Below are 23,286 nucleotides of genomic sequence, written 5' to 3' on the forward strand. Positions count from 1 at the left end.
TCATGTGGCTCCCTCTAAAAAAAATTAATAAAAAATATCAATGTATGCTCATTTGATCGCATTTTTAAAAACGTACCAATAGATGGCCCACCCTGTACTACTAGCATCTTAAAACATGAAAATTTGTTTATTGCGAAGAGTATTTTATATTCAAATACTCTTTTTGTACGAAACTTTTTATATAAACTTCTATAAATTAATAAAAACTTATGTTAAAATAATAGAAAAAGAAACTTTTCTTTAAGAAAACCATATATACAGGGCGTCAGGAAATAACTGCAAAATGTTTCGTGCGTGGGTAGAACAGACTATACTGAATCGAAAAGTCCTGTACCATTTTGCAAGTTTTCCCAATAGTTAACGAGATATTAATCCTTGAAGATAGCCGAATATGCGTGCCCGCCCGGCCTACTACTGCGAAGTGTAGTACGCCTTCCGATCGCTTGGCGCGCGCGGGGACTGCCTGGCAAGAGCCCCGCGCCGCGCACACCGGCGAGCCGCGAGCCGCGAAGCTCGGACCTCGGACGGCGCGATTGCCAGACTATCCCCATTCTCCGTTCCTTACGGCCCGCGCGCCAAGCGATTGGTAGGCGTATACACTTCGCAGTAGTAGGTCGGGCGAGCGCGCGAATTCGGCTATCTTTAAGGATTCATCTCGTTAACTATTGGGGAAACTTGCAAAATGATACAGAACTTTTCGACTCACAATCAGTATAGTCTGTTCTATCCACGCACGAAACATTTTGCGGTTATTTCCTGACACCCTGTATATTGAACGTTTTATTATTTATATTTAAATCTATGATGAGATCGGAAAACATGTTCAATATTTGATTCTACGTTTTAAAATATTACATTTTCTTATCATTTTAAGTTTAATATTTTACAAACTTTATAAATTATGAGTTATATAATTATTAAATTATATCCATTATATAATTGCTATTCTATAAAAAAAGATGTTAAAAAGAGGTCGAATTTGCCCACAAAGGTATAAGTAAAAGGAATAGCGTTTTTTTATAGATGTTGATCTTCTGAATACGATAATGTTAATAAAAAATTCGGGATCGATAGGGAACATTGTTGAAAATTAAGCATGAACATGATATATTTAAAGAAATTTTAGTATTATTGTTTAATTTTCAAGATGTTTCTCACATGCCACGAACTTTTCAATAATTTTATCGTATAGAAGATCAAAATCTATAAAAAACGCTATTTCTTTTACTTACAATGCATCTTTTTGGACAAAAATCCGCCCTTTTTTTGGAGGATATTAAAAAAGGACCGACTTTTGCCCAAAAAAATATAAGTAAAAGAAATAGTGTTTTTTGTAGATTTTGATCTCTTAGGTCATATTTACAATAATGTGATAAAATTATGAAAAAGTTCGTGGCATTTGGAACATCTTGAAAAGTAAACAAGAATACTGCAATTTCTTTAAACATTTCATATTCAAGCTCAATTTGCAAGGTGTTCCCTATCGAACTTTTTATTAACATTATTGTGTGTATTCAGGAGATCAAAATCTATAAAAAAAAAAACACTATTCCGTTTACTTACACCTTTTTGTGGGCAGAAATCTGTCATTTTTTAACATCTTCCTTTTATTATCTAATTTTTTAAATATCAGTTTAACATTAGGTACCGCGGAAAGTTCGTGTCGTTTTTTTTTTAGCACAAAATTGTATTTACGAGTCTGTGTTATATCTTCATCAAAAATAAACGAAATTTATATTTAAAAAAACAGTTTTGGAACTTGAAATCTCTACTTTCGAAAGGTTACTATGCTTTTTGAGTTTCTGTGAGTTTGATAAATTTTACATACAGAAAAGTACGAACTAAAAAAGATGGAAAATTTTCTTCTAACTTTGGGTCTATCATTTGCCCCAAAAAATTTGCAAAATTTTTCGGTCTTTCCATCCAAGTGATAAAAACTTAAATTTTTCCTAAAATCGTTTTTTAAAAGTATTCCTAAAATTTTTTGTTGTTGAGTTATCGCGAATTAGATAAAAGAAACATTTTGACTTTGATTACTTATAACTTCGTTAAAAATCATCGTATCGCAATATAAAAAACAAATTTTTAAAGCTAAAACTTTGTTCTATTGACTGGTATAATAACAATAATAATATATTCTATGTAGAATTTTGATCTAAAAAATAAACGACACGAACTTTCCGCGGTATCTAATATAATAATACATACCATAATTTAATTATAAATTATATCAATTATACTATTATTATTTTATAAATTATTGATTTCACAGTGAAATTTTATTTTCACTACCATAATTAGTGAGATATAAGATGGGAAAGCAAAGTGTGATTGTTTATACTGAATTTCAGTGAAATACTCCTAGATTATTAATAAAACCATATTTTACTGTTTACATTACTGATATTTTTCGTTAGTTTACTTTTAGAGAGTAGGAATGGAATAAAGAAAAATACCCATGATATTAGGCACTGAACTATATATACACTGGAATGGGCATCTCCGCTGTGAAGCATAGAAAATTTTTTGAAAGTGTGACCGGCTTCAAACGCGCAATTGAGTTTATGTTACTCTTTTAAACTTTCGTATTCTGCATATTTTCACGCGAAGAAGAAGTAAGACGCATATGTTAGCAAGATTATCGTGTGTGAGGTTATATTTGAAGGATTATAAAATCGCGTGACTGTCTACAAATCATCAACATGAAGTGCTGTGTGCCTGGTTGTGGGCAGAGAAGTAAAAAGGTCCTTTCATTTCATACGTAACAATTTTGTATTAAATATATCAATTCCTGCATATTAACGATGTAGGATATGAAGTGTTATTAAAGTTTTTATTGAATGTACTAATAAAATTGAAGTAACATTATTTTTGTCTATATACCATTCATATCCATATAGATTTCCATACATCGATCGCAACGCGCGCGCGAACGCTTCTGATTTGCTCAAGTATCCGACCCAGCCAAAATGGCGGCTGATCAATTGCGGCCACGAATTCCTTAATGCTCATTCCAGTGTACATATAGTTCAGTGGGTATAAGAGAGTTTCTGCCCTAGAGATGAAACCTCTGGTACCAATAAATTCACTTAGAGTATAATGAAATCTATCGCCCAACACCAAATTCCACTTTCTTATCGGCAAGGAAAGTTGAAAAAATCATGTTTTACTTCCGCTCAATCTTGACTATCATTACTCGAGCTCGGACACGCCAGCAGCTTTTCCCTTCCACTTTTACTATCTCGTTCGCTCTCTACTTCTCTCGCCACCGCGTCATCAATATGTAAAATTTCGAACATGATTTTTTCAACTTTCCTTAGCGATAAGAAAGTGGAATTTGATATTGAGCAATAGATTTCATCATACTCGAAATAAATTTATCGGTTTCAGAGGTTCCACCTCTAAGGCAGAAACCCCCCTATACCATGGGCATCCTCCTTTTATCCCATGTAAAAATGAAAGAATATAAAAGGAAAAATAATATCTATATATATATATATATATATATATATATATATATACTTATATATAAAAATTTCTTTACAAATTTTCTGACTTCTCCAAGCAAAAAAAATTCTCTAAGAATTCTAGGTTTTCTTAATATCTTCAGATAATAGATATCTTTTATTAAGGAAATATTTACAATATTTTCATACTTCAATTAACAAAGTATACAACTCACTTCCTCTTTGGTATGGGCTAGTTCCTCCTCGAGACTTGTATTTCTTTCAAGGGCCACGCGCAAACGCTCACGTACCTGGAATTTCATCACAACTGTTATCCTTTAGCTGCAGTGTACATATACAGTGCCCACCAAAAGTTCCGGACCGGCTGAATATCTCGGAAAGTTACAATTTTGAGAAAAATGTTTTAGACAAAAATTGTAGGATTTAAAAAGATCTATCTAATGATCACTTTGACCTTGAGTGGCGTCACCAATGTCAGGTTAAGGTCGCATTTTTTTTAAATTAGACCCCATTTTTTATTCCAGAATCTAATAACTGGTGTCAAGAGCTTTTCAAAACACTGTAATAAAGTTATTTTTCATGAAGTACTTTTCGAATTATAATGCTTGAAAGTTACAGTACCGCCGGCATTAGCATTACACAAGATGTCCGACCGACGGCTAAAACCTCTTGAATATTGTTCAGAATCATGTCCTAGATAACATTTGTTAAGATCAAGGTTATTGAAAATTGTTTCTCTTATTTTCATTTTTGCAAATTCTGAAAATTCATTTTTATGTAAAAATGAAAATAAGAGAAACATTCTCCAATGACCTTGATCTTAACGACTGTTATCCAGAAAATGATCCTGAACAACATTTAGAAAGTTTTAGTCATCGATCGGACACCTTAGATAATACTAATAATGACAGTAATGTAACTTTCAAGTCTTATAATTCGATAAGTACTTAATGAAAATTAAATTTATTATAGCGTTTTAAAAAGATTTTGACATTGGCTATTAGATTCTGGATTAAAAAGAGGATATTCAATTTAAAAAAATTGATGTAACCTTGACCTAACATTGGTGACGTCATCCAAAGTCAAACTATAAGATAATTAAATGTATCCTTTTAAACCCAACAATTTTTGTCTAAAACATTTTTCTCAAAAATGCATACTTTCTGAGATATTCAATCGGAACTTTTAGCAGGCACTGTGTGTGTGTGTGCGCGCGCATGCGCGCGCATTTTAAAACATTGACGCCAAAATATCTCCAAAATTATAAAAGATACAGAAAAATATTTCCATCAAAAGTTATAAGGTTTGAAAAGATATATTTACTGATTATATCCGTTTAACATTAGGTGGCATTACTAGTACATTACTCTCGAGATGTTCAAATTTTCTTAGATGAGCAATATTCAAGTCATTCGATAAGTCAGAAAGACTCAGTCTTGTGGCCTCCAAAATCACCAAACCTAAATCATGTTAATTACTATTTGTGGGGATATGTGATAGATGCTGTGTATCAGGAAGCATCAACCACGAGATTAGATATAATGGAAAGAGTCAGAAGAGCCAGTCAAACGAATATCGTTGCAAATACTCAAAGGAGTCCTACGAAACTTTAGATGCGGAAGATTTTGTACTTAAAAAATAACGGTGCACACTTTGAATATTTAATTTCGAGAGTGATACATAACAGTTAGACAAAGCTGCTTAATCCTCCGATCTTACCTCCATTGGCAGGATCATCTTTCGATCTTGCCTTTATTGAATCAACCATCGATCTTCATTGATTGGATATCTTACCATATAAATCTCGATAACTTCAAAACGGTTGATCCAAAGTGAATTAAATTTTAGCGTTTTGAGAAGGTCTCAGGAAAGATTATAAAAATATGCAATAAAATCTAGGGTGTCCTCTTAAAAATTCGAAGTGACCTCGTCCTGATCTTGGCAACGCCACCAAATGTTAAACGGATATGATCAGTAAATAGATCTTTTTAAACTCTACAATCTTTTTGTAGAATATTTTTCCGTATCTTTTATAATTTTCGAAATATTTCGGTATCAAAGTTAAAGTGAGACACCCTACACACATGTATATACCGGGTGTACAAAGGAACTGTACTAGGCTATTTTCTTGAAAAATATGCATTTTCTTGAAAAATGTTTCAGACAAAAGTTTTTCAACTTCAAGGGGAACATAATATGGCATCATTGGTTATACCTTAGGTCGCGTTCAAGGTCAGGGTAAGATCACGTTAAATTTTTTAAATGGAACCCTCCATTTTTCATTACATAGTCTTATAGCTTACCTCGAGAACTTTTGAAAACACTGTAATTAAGTTCATTTTCATTAAGTACCTTAATAAAAAATGGAGGGTTTTATTTTAAAAAATTCAACGTAACCTTGCCCTGACCTTGACAACACCACCTAAGGTCTAATGATGCCATATTATATCCCCCTTAAAGTCAAAAAACTTTTGTCTGAAACATTTTTCAAGAAAATGCATATTTTTCAAGAAATTAACTTGGTACAGTCGCTTTATTATACCCGGCGCGCGCGCGCGTGTGTGTGTGTATTCAGGTGTTTCAGACTACCCTTTTATCTTCGCAAGATAAGGTCCAATCTTAAAGTGTTCGGATAAAAGTTGCTGGGTTTAAAAAGAGCTTTTTACTGATCTTTTTACTGACCTTAGGTGGCGTCGCCAAGGTCAGATCATGTCGATTTTTTAAAATAGAATACCCAATTTTTATTCCAGTATCTAATAGCCGATATCGAGAGTTTTTCAAAATACTATAATAAAGTTATTTTTCATTGAGTACTTTTCGAGTTATAAGGCTCGAAAGTTGCAGTACTACCATTAGCATTAGCTAATATCAAGATCATATCCTGGATAACATTTGTCAAGATCAAAGCCATTGGAAGCTGTACCGTAAATGAATTTTTAGTGCAAAAGTGAAAATAAGAGGAATAATCTTCAATGGCCTTGATCTTGACAAACGTTATCCAGGACATGATCCTGAACAACATTCAAGCGATTTCAGCTGTCGGTCGGACATTTTGCGTAATGCTAATGCCGGTAGTACTGTAACTTTCGAACCTTATAACTTGAAAAGTACTCAATGAAAAATAACTGTATTATAGTGTTTTAAAAAGCTCTCGATATCGGCTATTAGATATTGGAATAAAAAGTTGGATGTTCCATTTAAAGAAATCGACATGACCTTACTCTGACGCCACGTTGATGACGCCACGTTGGTGACGCCACGTTGGTGACGCCACCTAAGGTCAAATTGATAAGGTCAGTAAATATATCTTTTTATACTCTGCAACTTTTATCTAAACACTTTTACGATTGGACCTTATTCTGCGAAGATAAAAAGGATGTACGGGTGGTCTGGATACACGTATGTGCATGTATACAAATAGTGGAAAGATTTGAGGACATTATGTTAATTTAAGAATGTTTTATCTATATAATATCAGTTAAAAGTATCAGTCAAATAATCAGCCAAAAATAGCTAATATCAGCTAATATTATTAAAAAAATTTGTATATTATCCTGTAAATACGTCCTAAAACCAACTGCAAAAAATAGAATAGAAAATAATTTGGCTTATAAAAATTCATGCAAAAAAATGACCATTTTGCTGCAATTTTCGATCAATAATTTTTAAACGATCAAATGAATATCAATCCAAATAAAATTTTGCACGGATATTTATGTTTTATTAGTACATGTATAAAATTTGATTCAATTCTTAATATTACATGCTTATCAAATGCAAATAAGTACGTGTATAGTAAAACGTAATTTTACATAGAAGTCAAAACATACAAAAAAAACTTGAATTTTTAAATCAATTACAGATTTGTACTCAAATTTCACATAGATACTTAAACGTAATAATAGAACAATCTGTTGATAGAAGAAAATTTTTGTTTAACTCGTAATACGAGGTACGTCCACAAACTAAGTTCCGTTTGTATTTCCTGCCGCCGCAGCGCCGCGAATGCAGTTGCGCGCATGCGCGGTACTTGCCCTGACCCATTGAGAAGGAGTTGACGCCATTTCGGATTAGTTGAGTGTTGTGTGCGCTTCATGGTGCTTGTTTGGAATGGCGAAGTTAATTGAAAATCCCGCCACTTGTGAGATTAGGTCTGCAATTCGTTTCCTCAATGCGAAGAACATTAAACCAGTCCACATTCATCAACAAATCTGTGAGGTGTACGGAGAAAATGTGATGAGTGATTCAATGATGATGAACGAAGTGGGCGTCATTATGCACATTATCACGTCCTTCATTGAACTGTCTAACCCATCTCCTTACCATTGAATCACTCATCACATTTTCTCCGTACATCTCACAGATTTGTTGATGAATGTGGTCTGGTTTAATGTTCTTCGCAGTGAGGAAACGAATTACAGACCTAATCTTACAAGTAGATGAGAGTAAAAGATAATCGACATCTTAAGTATTGAATCTTAAGAAGTTGATTTCTCTCCATATCACAATTTGAAAAACAAGATTCAAACTAATATTTTGAATTATTTACGCTATCTTCCGTTATCAATCTTTCGAGACATTATTTTTCAATGGGGCTCCACCACATAATACATGTGTTGTAGCCAACTTTTTAAATGATAGATTCCCTAATTGTTGGGTAGGTACTAATGGCTAATGGCCCTACACGATGGCTACCGAGAGATCTGCGGATTTGACACCTTGCGATTTTTTCCTTTGGGGATACATTAAAGACATTGTCTATGCAACTGTTCCTAAAAATGAAGAAGATTTACGACATAAAATCACTAGAGCTGTTGAAGGCATTACAGGAGAAATGCTGCAGTCAATAATGAGAAATATTATAAAACGCGTTAAGTGTTGTATTGAACACGATGGTAAAAATTTCGAACAATTTATGGGTTAATAAATGTTCCATAAAAAATATTGTTCGTTCCAGCATGAACTTGCTGTTAAAGTAGGTTCCAGCATGAATTTGCTGTTAATGTTTGGCTCGGAATTTGGAACGATTCTCTAATGGGATCATTTTTTTTACCCGACAAATTAAATGCAGCCAGATATACTGAGTTTTTGGAGACTGATTTCTTTGATTACTTAGAAGACATCCACCTGCAGCAACGGATTGAAATGTAGTTTCAATTCGATGGATGTCCAGCTCATTATGGCAGAACTACTCGAGCTTGGTTAGACAGACATTATCCACGACGATGGATTGGACGTGGAGGAGTAGTACTTTGGCCACCCCGATCATCTGATTTGACACCACTGAACTTCTTTGTGTGGGGGGTCCTGAAGCAGGAAATTTATTCGTCATCACGAGCTGTCCGTAATACTAGATGCAATACTTGCATTGCTGAAGAGGCCAACATTTTGAACAATATCTACATTAAGCAAGTGAATAAATACAACGTGAACAAGTAATAAAAAAGTACAAAAATGAAAACTACGTTTTATCCTTTTTGCGAGTTTCTCCAAAACGAAGTAAACACGAGCATATTTCTACAGGACTTTTTTCTTAGTTTATGGATTCTCTATACGTTCCTGAAGTTTAGACATTTAAATTTCGGACACTCTGTATATACTATATGTATATACAGGGTGAATGTTAATGGATGTCCCAACCTTTTACCATGGGAAGTGAGTTATCGACTATACACCGTTTAGATAATCACAGCTCAGTCGATAACTTACTTCCAACACTTGATTCTATCTGCAAATACATTTTTATATATTTTACATATATATATATACTACTCAACAAAATTAAAGGAGCCTATTCCATCCTACAGGAAAATTTCAAGACAGAATAATTTCGTAAAAAATCATCATATCGAGATGTTTAAAAAAGCATTTTACAGCTTTAAATCCCTACTTTTCAGATCAGTACTTAAAAAATCAGTCTTATTGATATTTTGTGAAGTTACACAAACATAAATGAAGACGCATCAGATCTCAACATTTTTTATGGAATTTGCAAAGTTCCACGAGACGAATTAAAAACACAAATGCGGTTTACATCATACGAAAGAGTGAATCATACAATTTCATTTAAAACAGTGGAGTCTCTGAAGTCTCAAAAAACATGATTTTGAGAAAAATTTTTTGCTCATAATATGTGCCCCCCTTCAAATCGAACAAGATCCCGTGTGGTATTTTCTCGTATTATCAAAAACAACGGAGATATTTTAAATTCAAGTTAGAGGAAACACCATGTATATGTATATATGTTAGTGCTTGCATTGAAAGCCGCTGTTTTTTTTTCTTAACATTTATTTCAATAACAAAATGTGTGAATACGTCAATCAAAGTATTTGCCCCCGGAAGCTATGACTTTTTCCCACTTTTCTGACAGAAGTTGAATTTTGCGAAAGAATGGTCTGTCTTTTAAATCAATCCATTCAGCAACCCAATTTTGGCACATACAATCATGCTGTGCAATCCGTGTCCTCGAATTCTGAAACATCCTGTATACAGACACCGACAAGATACCTATTATTAAAAACCGACATTCTTATGGGAGTTCGCGTCCCTGTTTAAGCTGTTTACTAAAAGTAAAAAATTATATGATTAAGGGTAAAAAATTGATAACGCAGTATTAATCTTATGCAATTTCGTAGATATGTATATGCATATAAAACTAAATAATACTAAATTTTTATTAAAAACTGTGATTTTAATGTTATCGTCCGGGTTTGATTATCCATAGAAATGATAATTGTAGAGGAAAAATTGTAATTTTGTGACAATATATAAGATATTATAGCATTACAAGTATGTAATGTTTCCGTTTTCAGTAACGTTCATTAATAAATCTGTTAAAATACTGTATATTTCGTTACTTCTCAAATATTTTCATTAATTTTCCCGAGAATTCAGCATATTTCAGTCCGAGTGAGACTCGTGGTTGTAGGCCAAAGGGTTAATAACTTTTTAATGAAGGACGAGTGACGGCTAAAACTTGTTGGAGGTTACTCAGGGTCATGACCTTGACAACATATATCAAGGTCATAGGAGGGGAGTCCTCTATTCGGTATAATTACCAAAATTTTATTAAAAAATGGCTAAAAATAAGAAATGGAACAAAATTTACTTCTTCAAACTATAATAAAAATTCAGAAAGAATTATTTAGGAAAAAAGCATCGATCAACATGTAGTTATTTATTTAAGAAAGTAAAAGTAGATTCAAATGTGTCGAGCTAATGATGAGAAAAAGAAACATAAAAATAGGTAATTTCATCTTACTTTACTTATTTCGTAACTACACCTTCCTTAAGTAATACGTAATCGTAATATATGCATGCGTTGATCTTTATCTGATGAGTACTATTCAAAAGCGTAATATATTAGTAGAAGTGATCATTCATGCAAGCGTTTATTGTCACTCTCGTGCATCACAGAAATGATAAAGTAGAAATAAATCAAATACGTCGTAATTACGGTATAATTTACAAGTAATAAATATCTTTTGTTTGTCGATAATTATACAAGTATTTTTCACATACTACAACCAAAAATTGGATTCAATTCAAATAAAAATTGATTTGAGCTTCTTCTTTCATAGTGTGTATAGTTTCTCTCATAAAACAAACCCTTGTAAATCAAACTTTGCTCTGTTAAAAAATGACAATATAATGGTATTTGATAAAGTAGCATAAAATACCTTTTCGTCCAAAGCCTTGTGATGCTCGAAAAGACTTTTCAAAGCTTTGAGGACTTCCACCTCAGACGATACACCAGATTGCGCAGCGGCTTGACGTTTCACAACCGTCATCCTAAGTGACCGTTCATGTCGCGATACTAAACACTCTAGATGTTCCAGTAAGAGCTGGAAATATCGATAATGAAGTATATTATATTAACCATACAGAGCCATTTGTTCCGTCATTAACTCTACAATTTTTTATTTATTGTTACTTTTATTTATTTTTATTATACGTTAAATGCACATTTACTTATTAAAGAATAATTATTTAAAAAGCCTAGAAAATTTTAAAAAATCATAGAGTTGTTAAAATGTTATTATAAAAAATCAGCTACGCACACGTGTGTTGTTTCGCTCCGCTTTTAATTCGGAAATTTCCTCTTCTCTTTCCAAGATGCTCTCTCGCGCCGCCGCCAGTTCTTTGGTCAATTGAGAAAATTCCTGTAATAAAACGGTACTCGTTAATATTAAAGAATTATTTTACAAAAAGAATAAAGTAATTATGCAATATAAGGGACCATCCAATCAATGACCTTGATCTTGATGTTGTCAAGGGCATCACCTTGACCTTCAACAGGTTTCAGCCTTCGCTTGTTATTTATTCAAAAATTATTAATAAAAAAAGTTTGAAAAAGTAACGTCTTATTTGTGCTATATATAGAAGAGAAGGTGGTATTATAGCACCCCAATTACATTTTACACAATAACTTGGTTAATAATCAATATTAAAGTTTAAAACTTGACAATTACATTCGTTAAAATGTTGTTAAATCGATTTTGGACTCAAAGTTAAAAAATATTTATTACTTAGGACATAATTAAAAATGTGGCGACATTGCATAAAGACTCGAAGAAAAACATGATAATGTGATCTTCCACAAAAATAGCCTCAAAAAATAAGTTTTGTTTAGAAAACAGTTTGGTCACAAAATTAACAAAAAAATAAAATTTTTTACATTTTAGAATGTATGCAAATAAATGTATATACATTCACATAACTTCTGTATGTAAGATTCTTAGTACTAAAAATCTCAGTACAAAAATAATACATAATATAAACTACAGGTTAACAGCATTATAGAGCTACAATCGATTATCAAATAATTAGTTTGATATGAAAACCTAAAAAAAGAGGCCGTGAGCCATTAGTAATCAATATGACCATAGAGGGCCATATTAGCAAAATGTCATGCTTTTGTTTAAATTTGCATAATTCAAAATATATGCAGTCAAATAAAATATTAAATAGTATACAACACACTCAAAAATACATATATTCATGTGATAATACGCTCAAGTTTAAGAAAAATGAAGAAATAGATGTAATTAAATGCTAAAATGTATCTCAGAAACGTTCCGAAATACTTGAAAGTAAAAATTCGTTATAAGTGCCGGCTATTGAGTATTGGCGTCATGGTGTAACGGCGAGCTACTGAACAAATAATTTCATAAGTAATCATTAGGATTCGTTATATAATAGCGGAGATATTAAGGGAGGCCACAATATATACACTAATACTAAAAACTATTTTATATCCTTCCTTGCTTGAAACAAGGGGGAAATGGGGTGGATCTTGCTTCCCATGGAAAGTCATGCGTCCCCTAGGCAGGGGAGGGGGAGGTAGGGTGGACCTTTCTTTGCGTGGAAACTCAGACGCCGCTTGGCAGAGGGGAAATGGGTTGAAACTTACGCTTCGCGTGGAAAGTCTTGCTCCTTAGCAAGGAAGAGGTGAAGTGAAACTCGCTTCTTATGGAAAGTCGTACGCCTCTAAGCAAGAGGAGTGGACTTCCCTTCGTGTAAAAAGCCATTACGTAAGTAAGAAAGGATACAGAATAATTTTCAACATTGTATATATCAGAAACAAGGCGTTATTTTTTTTAAACTTCTTTTTAATCACTTTTTAATGAATAACAAACGACAGCTAAAACCCCCTACAGTACAAAAGTTGCAGAAATATTGCAGCGTTATTGCGACGATATTGCTGCAAATTCTGTGCTGTATGGGACCTGTTGAAAGTTACTCAGGGTGATGACCTTCACAACATATGTCAAGATCAAAGTCATCGGAGAATGGTTCCTTATACTGCATAATTAACATTATTATTAATATTTTAAAACATTTCACTACTATACGGCAAAGATGGTCTAAAGGCTTAGGACATTCGCACGGAATGCAAGAGATTCGGGTTTAACTCTAGGCCAAGATAATATTTTTGCTACAAATAATTAATTCTTATTTCTATAAATAAGAATTAATTATTTATAGATTTTAATATGTCGATCATTATTATTAAGATCGTTCTAAGATGCGAAAAAGCATCAAATTATTAAATTGCTAGTCAATTTAACTCGTGATATATTACTGCGGCAGTTTATTCTCTAAATCTCAGAGTGGTTTTGCCACTAACATTTTGGAGTAATAGTCGAAATTTGCAATAATCACTCCATAAAATGGACTTATTATACTCTATTTTAAGTTAACGACCATTAATTGCGGGTTAAGCCAGGAGTGACAGTTTCACTCAAATTTTTGAAGCGGTTATGTATTACGGCATTAGCACCTACAAGTTCGAAAAAGCAGAAAATTTATGTTTTAAAGCAAAGAATTTGTGTTTTTAAAGCAGAGAATTTGTGTTTTAAAGTAAAGAATTTTTTGCTCTATTCCAATTTTTTTGCTCATTGTTTAAGTCGCAAAATTCGACCAGGAGTGTGGCTGTGCTGGCTCGCGTACAAGAGTAAAGTACCTTAAAGCAATTAATTGCTGAGCTCATTTTGGTCTCAAAATGTAGAATTAATTGCTCTAAGAATATTGCAAATCGGAATTTTTTGCTCACTGTTTAAGTCGAAAAATTCGACCAAGAGTGTGGCTATGCTGGCTCGCGTACAAGAGTAAAGTAGAGACCTAGATAACAGAGATGTGACATATTGAAGGGTATGGTCTGATTGGCTGTCTAAATCACGATCAGAGCGCCATTTTAATTCATTACTGCGTATAATTAGAGTTCTAGGACTCTACGTATAGAGTCTAATAATGTGTGTACGTATAATGTATATACTATTTAAGTACATACTATAAGTACGTACTATACTTTCTTCTTTTTTTAACAATTTAACTTTCCTCATGTAATGCATCAGCTGTCATCAGCTTATAAAGGTGCCTTTTCATGCCGACGCTCGACGTTCACTTTCGGCGTCAAAATAAGCCACGTGCTAGAAATTGGCGAATATGAAGCGTCAATTTTGATCTTGTGATTTATTTTGACGCTGAAAACAGCTAAAAACGAGCGTCGAGCGTCAACATGAAAAGGTACCTTATGGTTATAAGTTATACTTATACTGAATTAAAATGTCGATGACGACCTAACCCAACCGACGCAATGTCGCATCTCTGGTATCTAGGCCTCTAGAGTAAAGTACCTTAAAGCAATTAATTGCTGAGCTCATTTTGGTCTCAAACTGTTTGTAGAATTAATTGCTCTAAAAATATCGCAAATCGGAATTTTTTGCTCACTTAAAGATTGGTGACCACGCATCTCGAGTCACGCGCTATCGTTTGTTCTCTAGCTGTCGCTTATTTTCACGTGTTCTATATCTTCACTTATTGGTGACCAGGCATCGCGACTTGCGTTACCGTTTGTTCACGCTGCTTGTCTTACAAACAGAGCTCATCTTAGTTTCAAACTGTATTCGACTGCGAAATGTTGTTGGATAATATTAATCTCTGAAAAAATGTATCGTAATAAAGGTCGTCCACATAAAGTTCAAAGTGAAGATTTTGTGAATAGTGTTGTGGCGTACAAAGGTCGCGTAATACTATCGGACAAAATGGTTTCAAAAAATGATACGATTTGGTGCGACATAGCAACTTCTTTAGGTGGTAAAATAAAGTCCACCTCAATTTATGCCATGGTTATGAATAATGTACACGGTGTACATGATAAACTTCTTGGTCGCTTATAAGATGCAAGTACAGACACTGTTAATACGAGTAACACGTCTCTGAATAGTTCTGCATCACGATATGAGGAAAATATAGAACCTGTAAATTTTATAATAATGGTGCCAAATAATGAATTTAATGAGTTAATTGTTTTCAAATCTTACAAACAAAGAAAAAAAATACGACATAGAATTTGGATAACTCTTCAACTCGGATTGTGGGAAGATTTTATTACGAAAAAAATTTGGAACGCTGTGAAATTAAAATGTGGATTTCGTTTTTGTAACCATTATTTATCTAATGATGATACATCTGGGTATATAAACGGTTCATAAAATTATATAATATAAAGTTATATAAAGTTTATAAAATTTGTAATTATCGTACGTATCTTCAAGTAATTACGTATAAGATTATTATAAACCAAGAAAAATAATAAAGTAGAAAGTGTGAAACACACACACACACACACACACAAAGACAGACAGACGTTAGTGAATATTGTTTTTATTGTATATAAATACTTTCTATTAATAATCTGAAATTATATTAATAATAACAATAATCATAAAAATGCGACTGTTTTTTTCTTTAGGTTCTTGCAAATGCGATAGTAATTTGCAATGTGTGATAGAGAATGAACATGCGCAAGAAGTAGTTTTGAAATGCAAAGTAATTAAAGGGACAGGAAAATGCAGCACTCTTTCTCAGGGCTTTAAGAAAGAAGATTGGATTAAAATTACGTACAAAACCAGTGTAAGTATATCATGCTGATAGAACGGATGAACTCATGACACGTGGAGATTCCGAACCTCCACATTTATATGAAGCATCAGTATTACATGTCGCAAAAAATGAATATACAAAGGCACAATTTCTTGATAAAGATCCTATAAATGCTGTGTGTATAATGAAACGTAGCGTTTATTTAAATTGTATACATAATATTGGAATCGATCCATTTTTTGTCCATTACTGGACAAATCACCAATTACAAGTATATCGTAAATACTGCTCAACAAATATAAGTTCCATATATATTGACGCTACAGGCAGCATCGTGAAAAAATTAATAAGGCTGGACAAAAATTTGTCAAAATATATATTTTTGTATGAAGTGAATATAAATTATAATGATGCTCAATTTTCTGTCAGCCAGATGCTATCTGAAAGGCATTCAATTAATAATATCCATTTTTGGTTATTGGAGTGGTGTAAAACAGGTGCTCCATATCAACGTGAAGTTGTGGTGAATTCATCAAAAGCATTATTAAATGCGGTGATACGATGCTTCACAACTTGTGGAACAATCAAAGATTACGTAAACGTATGCAAAAGCATCGAAACTTTGCCAAAATGTTACATATAGTACGTATAGATGTCGCACATTGGATCAAAACGTATGTAAATTTTTTTAAATCTGTTCCACGACGGAAAATGTTTTACATGGCAGCTATCGGACAATTAATTACGTGCCAAAACATAGACGATGCTGCTGCAATATTAAAAGCATTGCTTACAATTGCACGTTCAGAAACGGAAGGTGCACTAAAGGATAGTAAAAAAACGATTTGTGAGAGAGAAAAGAAAATTGAAATCAATTATAACAGGTACTTATTTCTTCGTTATTATTCTCTTTTATAATATATTAATTTTTTTATACACAAACCGACATATAAATCTATAATTCTGAATGTACAATTTGTTGAATACAATGTCCCACTTTTCGCAATTTTAATTGATATGATAATTTCTTAAGCTTAAACGAAGACGAAAATCCTAACATAAAAGGAACATTTTATTAAGATTTTCGTCTCGATTTTCGTCTCAGGAAAGTAGTCTTATTAATTAAAGTCGCGACAAATGTAATAATTTCGTCGCGATCGAGATATTATTTTCCCATTATTTTCCAGCATTGGCAAAACGTTTATTACAAGACGTTGCGATAATTCTTTTATGATCAAACCTGTGCCGTGATAATTTCGGTTACGGACAAGTGCCGGCACAAGTGTCGAAGGGAAATTTAATAAAGTAAAAAATTGTATTTTAAAAAATTACAGTGTCCCTATGAGAGTAGATGCCTTTCTAAAAATTCATTTAGATTATATTCGTGGAAAATTAAAAATTGTTGACTCTGAGAAAGGAAATAATTTATTAATATCACTTGATACAGCAAGCACTGAAGAGTATGACATGGAAAAAAATAAAAGTAAAAATATGATATTAATATTTCACAAATAAAACACAAGAAAGGGCCAAATAACAGTCATCGCAGATTATATAGCGATCAATAATTTTCTTAGTGATTTTTACATATATCTGTTTCTACTTCTTCAAATTACGCGCCATTACTTTTAAACTTTAAACGCAATTCTTAATTTGAATTAGGAAGAGCAAATATCACAATATCAAATTGATGAACAATTTAACAATACTGCTGCTCAGTAGCATCTATTATTCCCCCCCCCCTGCCCCCATCTAACATCCTTGAAAAACTGTAAAGAATTTTCTGCGAAAAATATTACCTCAGCCAAGGGTTGAATCTCTCTGGATCTCTTTATATTCCAAATAGGTATCCTATCAATTCCATTATCAAGGTATATATGATATTTATTGCAACAACCGATTACGGTTTTAGTTCGATTATTGTTGATCACACGTCGGCCTTATAGTACGTTCTTTTAACACTATTTAGGACTATAGTAAGTCCTTTAACACTATTTTTAACACTTAATTAGGCCCTTTCTTACATCTTAATTGTGTTGTACACATTACGGTCTTATTTAGGTTATTGTTAATATTTCACTGTAAATAGGTCAACCAAAATTGTGCCCTGCTTGTAACAATAGTGACTTACCATCTGGTGCACATATTTGTGTTATATGCAAAATAGCAGTACATGCATTAAGCGAATGTTCCATGACTTATGGTGAAGAAGGATATGGGCAGGAACGAATCTGTCTTTCTTGCTCTTCATTGGAAGGCTCACAAAACATTCTCGCTATAAGAGAAATAGAAAATTGGCGAGGTTTAATCGTAAATAATAAAAAGCGCAAGGCAAAATATTTGGGAGATGATCCACGCGGTATACAAGACGCTTTGACGTGGAGAAGTGCTAAACTCCCGATAATAAAAAATGGGAGCTCTATGGAGTTACAAGCAATAAGAACAGAGGATCAAAATTATTGCCTCATCAATACTAATGTGCATTCGACAGTTTGCTATAAATTGTCCTCGCCGCCTTGTCAGATTACAAAGATATCGAAAATGAGGTATGTGTATTACTTCGAAAGTAACTTTTTATAAGTAAAATCATATGTACCGAGTGACTCGTGTAAAGTGACTGATGCAAAGTATTTTTTTCGAAGAGTATATGTACAGTGTTTCAGTTCTCGCGAATTTAATGTAACAGTCGCCTGAGCTAAATTATAACCGGAAGTCCTAACACAGAATATTAAAGTTATAATTATTTGTAAATAAGAAACATCGTCCTATATACATGATTTTACTTATAAAACTCACTCTTAAATCATTCGTACAAAATTAATTGTATTTATTTAGATAGAAAATTCATCTAGTTTCAATTATTATTTATTGTAGATACGCAAAGTCGAAAATAATAAGCTATTTGAAATAGCAAAAGATACTTAAAAAAAATGGAATTAGAGCGTACACGTATAAATTACGTGCACAAATCCTTTTATCCATTTTTAAGTGTCGAGATATACATCGTGAAAATTGCATTCAAGTGGATTGCGAAACCAACGTTGGCTATTCGGCGAGTCAACTTTTTAAAAACAGCCCAAGTTTCGAGGAAAATTCCGTATGCGATAAAGGGTGCCCAGTTAGACGGAAGTCAGTACCTGTAGTACATATAAAAAACACACACACAATACAGTATTTACATTAGTATGTTCACATTGTGCAAAATCTACACGGAATATTTCTTTAGGACCTATAGTGTGATAATTGATATTTACATTATTGATAAAAACACACCTATAAAATTAGACAAAATAGGTCATAAAATAGCAAATCCTTTGGATCCCGAGAAGGAAAAAACTACAATTAATTGGGATTGTCGATTTTAAATATCCGGCCATGGTAAGACGTGGATCTGTTACAGAAATGGGACACTACACTGCAATAATCTCACGCCCCAGAAATTGCTGGATGGAATATAATGACCTCACGTCATTTGAAAAAAATATTTAAAAAGTGTGTGATGTAAATCCACATCTTCTAATTTATAAGTCAAACGAATAAATATGATGACACAAATAATAGATACATTGTTATTTACTATCACAAGTATTGTACAATTAATTCCTAAAGCTGTAAAACTAATTTTCATAGTATACTTACATGTACTCTTGTACATCGATTCTTGAAAGCGAGTAATATTCCGAATAAAATTCCGATTTGGGATACTCTTAGAGCAATTAATTCTACAAACAGTTTGAGACCAAAATGAGCTCAGCAATTAATTGCTTTAAGGTACTTTACTCTTGTACGCAAGCCAGCACAGCCACACTCTTGATCGAATTTTTCGACTTAAACAGTGAGCAAAAAATTCCGATTTGCGATATTCTTAGAGCAATTAATTCTACAAACAGTTTGAGACCAAAATGAGCTCAGCAATTAATTGCTTTAAGGTACTTTACTCTTGTACGCGAGCCAGCACAGCCACATTCTTGGTGGAATTTTTCGACTTAAACAATGAGCAAAAATATCGCAAATAGAGCAAAAAATTAGCAAAAAAAATAGCCCTTCAAGAATATGCACTTGATTTTTCATTTGCTGCTTTTTTTCTTTATGGCTGTGCTAACTTTGGTCTTAAGCTAGCACAGTCATGGGTTTTAGCGAATCGACTGGAGCAAAAAAATCGGGAATAGAGCAAAAAATGAGCAAAAAATTAAAAAATAGCAAAAATGTGGTATAGGTCGCGTTTGATTGTGTCAAAGTGGCTGTGCCAACTTAATAGACGTTGATTTTGTACACTTTTGGTGTAAATAACTTAAAAATAAAGCGCACTGATTTGATACTCGATCTAAGTTTGGCGCTTGTCAAGCTGTTACTATCAAGGGATTTAACGTATTCGACTCTACGAATAAGATTGCGAAATCAAATCGAAGAATTCATGAAATACACAGACATTCCAGAAGATCAAAATCCGCGCGATCTATTGGCCGTAAACAAAATAGAAAAACAAAGAAGATATTTATTTTTTTCAGCGGCTTTAGACATGAAAACTTATTACGTATGCTTGCAGTGCCAACAGCCAATGTGTACACGGAGAAAATTTTATATTAAGTTTTAATACAATTTTAAATTACACTTTACTATGTCTTGTATTTTCGATGTACTCTCACAACATGATTCCGACTTAACTTTTACTATGGTAATATTAATTTTTATCACATAAATAAAGTAATTATTTTGTTAAGCCATATTCTAACATGAAACAGTTAATTTTTACTATGGTACGCAAACAAAATTTGCTAGGTATATTTGATTTTGTAATAAAAAATGTTTACTATGAAAAAGTATAAAAACTACGTTATATTATTGTTTAAAAAAAAATAACTATAGCATTTAACTTATAATTTACATGAAGATCGCAGCTACTACCACATTATAGTAATTTTAAATATAAAATTTCTCCGTGTAGGAAGCATGTCGCCAAAATTTATTTCTTCTGTTCCACACAAATCTATAAATAATTTCATTGGTATAAACTATATTATTTAGCTATGTTATATAGTAAAGACTTTTACATTTTATCGTATTACTTGAAAATCACCCAACTTCAACCTTGTCGAGTAAATATAATTTTTAGGATAATTCGTAACAATTATTCTTTTTTCTTGAAATACAACTTAATATGTTTCGATTTCTGTAAATTAAATCCTTGTATCATTTTATTGGAAAATATCTTTTTTGAAAAAAAAAGAAATTCCAATATTTTGGAAAAAATCGTTCCATTTAATAGAAATTAAAAAATTTAATATGACCTTCGTCTAACCTTGATAACACCACCCAAGGTCAAACCAATGATACCATCTTAAATCCCCCTTGAAATCATACAACTTTTGTCTGAAACATTTTTTTGTATCGTCCATATTTTTCGAGATATTTGCCTGGGGCGATTAAAATGAAACACTGTATATATACGAAAGTCGTTTGAAAAGTTTTAAGTCTCTACATGGAGATGGCTTTACTCGTCAAAACCATTCTAGTATTACAATCGTACATGTTTTGCAAGATACTTATGAAAATTGTAACCATTTTGGTCGTTCAATTGTTGTTTGAGAGTCATTTATGTCAGTCAATGTCAGTGTTTTCGTTTGATGAAAATCTGTGTCCTCCGAGCCTAACTTTGAGCCTAGGAAACAGGAAAAAGTCGTTGAGGATCAGATCTGGTGACTACGGTAGATAGTTAATTAATTCGAACCGCAATTCGTAAATTTTTGTTATGACGATCGTCGATATTCCGTTTTATCCGACTTTTTCCATTTTTACAAAAACACTGACATCGACTGGCACAAATGACTCTGAAACAACAACTGAGCATCCAAAATGGCTACAATTTTCACAGGTATCTTGCAAAACATGTACGATTGTAGTACAGAATGATTTTGACGAGTACCATCTTCATGTTGAGGCTCAAAACTTTTCAAACGCGCGCGCGATCCTCGTATACATATTATATATATAATCCAACGTTCTATTGAGCACTGTTTAAGTAAGAGTAAGAAAACATTAAAATAAATTCCGAAAACATGGTGAATACTAGAGAGGTGGTATAAATATAATTATTTGCTTCAGCCGACGAAAATGGCCTACTTGACCACTCTCAGTCAAATCCAGAGACAACGGCGAGGACGTGGTGGTCACTGTCTCCATTGCTTCTTTAAATTCTTTTATTTTCTTTAGGAATAGGAAATAAAGGCCCATAATGGTCGGAGATAGACCTTCAAAAAAGAAAAAACACAAAATTATTTAAAAAATTATCCATTTTGCATATATGTATATATTTTTTTAAGCAACTGCGTTTTCTTTTCACCAATTGATTTATCTTATTATTTTGTTCATAAAAGTATTAAGGTACGATTATCAAAAAATTAATAGTTTTCGAGTTATTTAACATTTTATGTCAATATGTGCCACAATAAAGTATAAAATATTTCGTAAAATATTGGTTTTTTGATATCTCTACCTTAATACTTTTATATGTAGAATAATTAGAGGAATCATAATATGTAAAAAAATTACGCACAATTCCATTAAAAAAAATAGAAGTAACCCTTATATCTTTTTAGCGCCTCTACCTAAAAAAAAGACAACATCACCAAAGTACGTCCCCCTTGAAACCGTTCCACTTTTATCTGAAACTTGTTTTCCTATCATAAGAACTAATCGAAATATTTCAGTACGATATTTTGCTCGAGTTAGGTGGGATACCCTGTATATTATACTTGTAGTCATTGAACTGCGCGCCGAATTAATTTTTCTAAACTTAAAAACGCGGCTAAACTATTGAAATAACATTATAATTAAATTTCGATACATAATATCTCTGTTAAAGAGATCATAATTTGCTCGATATCTGTAAATAAATTTATCTGTTGTGAAAAATATTACTTCGGACGGGAGTCGAACTCGCCCAATCAGCAGGCAATATTTTTTAAAAGTTTATTTCTTATTAATTTTATATTTGTTTTACGATTCGTTTTAAAAATTCACGAATTTATCGTTTATTAAATGTTGATTAAATATTTATTTTACATTAATTTTTTGTTTGAAATAAATGTTTAAAAAAATATGTTTAAATATGTTTTGTTTAACGTTTATTTAATGTTTATTTTAAATTTATTTTTCATTTGAAATAATGGTATGAAGAATCATTTTTAAACATTTATTTATCGTTTATAAAATATTTTTTTCACATTAATTGTTCATTTGAAATAATGGTTTGAAAAAAAATTTTTTTTACGTTTATTTAACGTTTATTAAATGTTTATTTTATATTATTTATTCATTTGAAATGTAAAGAAAGAAATATTTATGTAACGTTTATTGAATGTTTATTTTGCATTAATTATTAATTTGCAATAAAGGTTTAAAAAACATTTTTTAAACGTTTATTTAATGTTTA

General features: G+C 32.3%; 1 protein-coding gene across 15 annotated transcripts in view; it reads right to left on the reverse strand.

Moving 5' to 3' along the window:
* Window positions 1–23,286, reverse strand: part of Liprin-alpha (PTPRF interacting protein alpha) — a 75,183-nt gene that overhangs the window by 45,799 nt on the left and 6,098 nt on the right. For all 15 annotated transcript variants that reach the window (XM_018521852.1, XM_018521866.1, XM_018521867.1 and 12 more), the window contains exons 3-5: window positions 11,528–11,629; window positions 11,147–11,311; window positions 3,683–3,757 (exon numbers count right to left, since the gene is read on the reverse strand). In XM_018521852.1, the coding sequence (XP_018377354.1) occupies window positions 3,683–3,757; window positions 11,147–11,311; window positions 11,528–11,629 (342 nt within the window). The remainder of the gene's footprint in view (window positions 1–3,682; window positions 3,758–11,146; window positions 11,312–11,527; window positions 11,630–23,286) is intronic.

Source organism: Trachymyrmex cornetzi, unplaced genomic scaffold (genome assembly GCF_001594075.2).
Source record: "Trachymyrmex cornetzi isolate Tcor2-1 unplaced genomic scaffold, Tcor1.1 scaffold124, whole genome shotgun sequence".
NCBI lineage: Eukaryota > Metazoa > Arthropoda > Insecta > Hymenoptera > Formicidae > Trachymyrmex > Trachymyrmex cornetzi.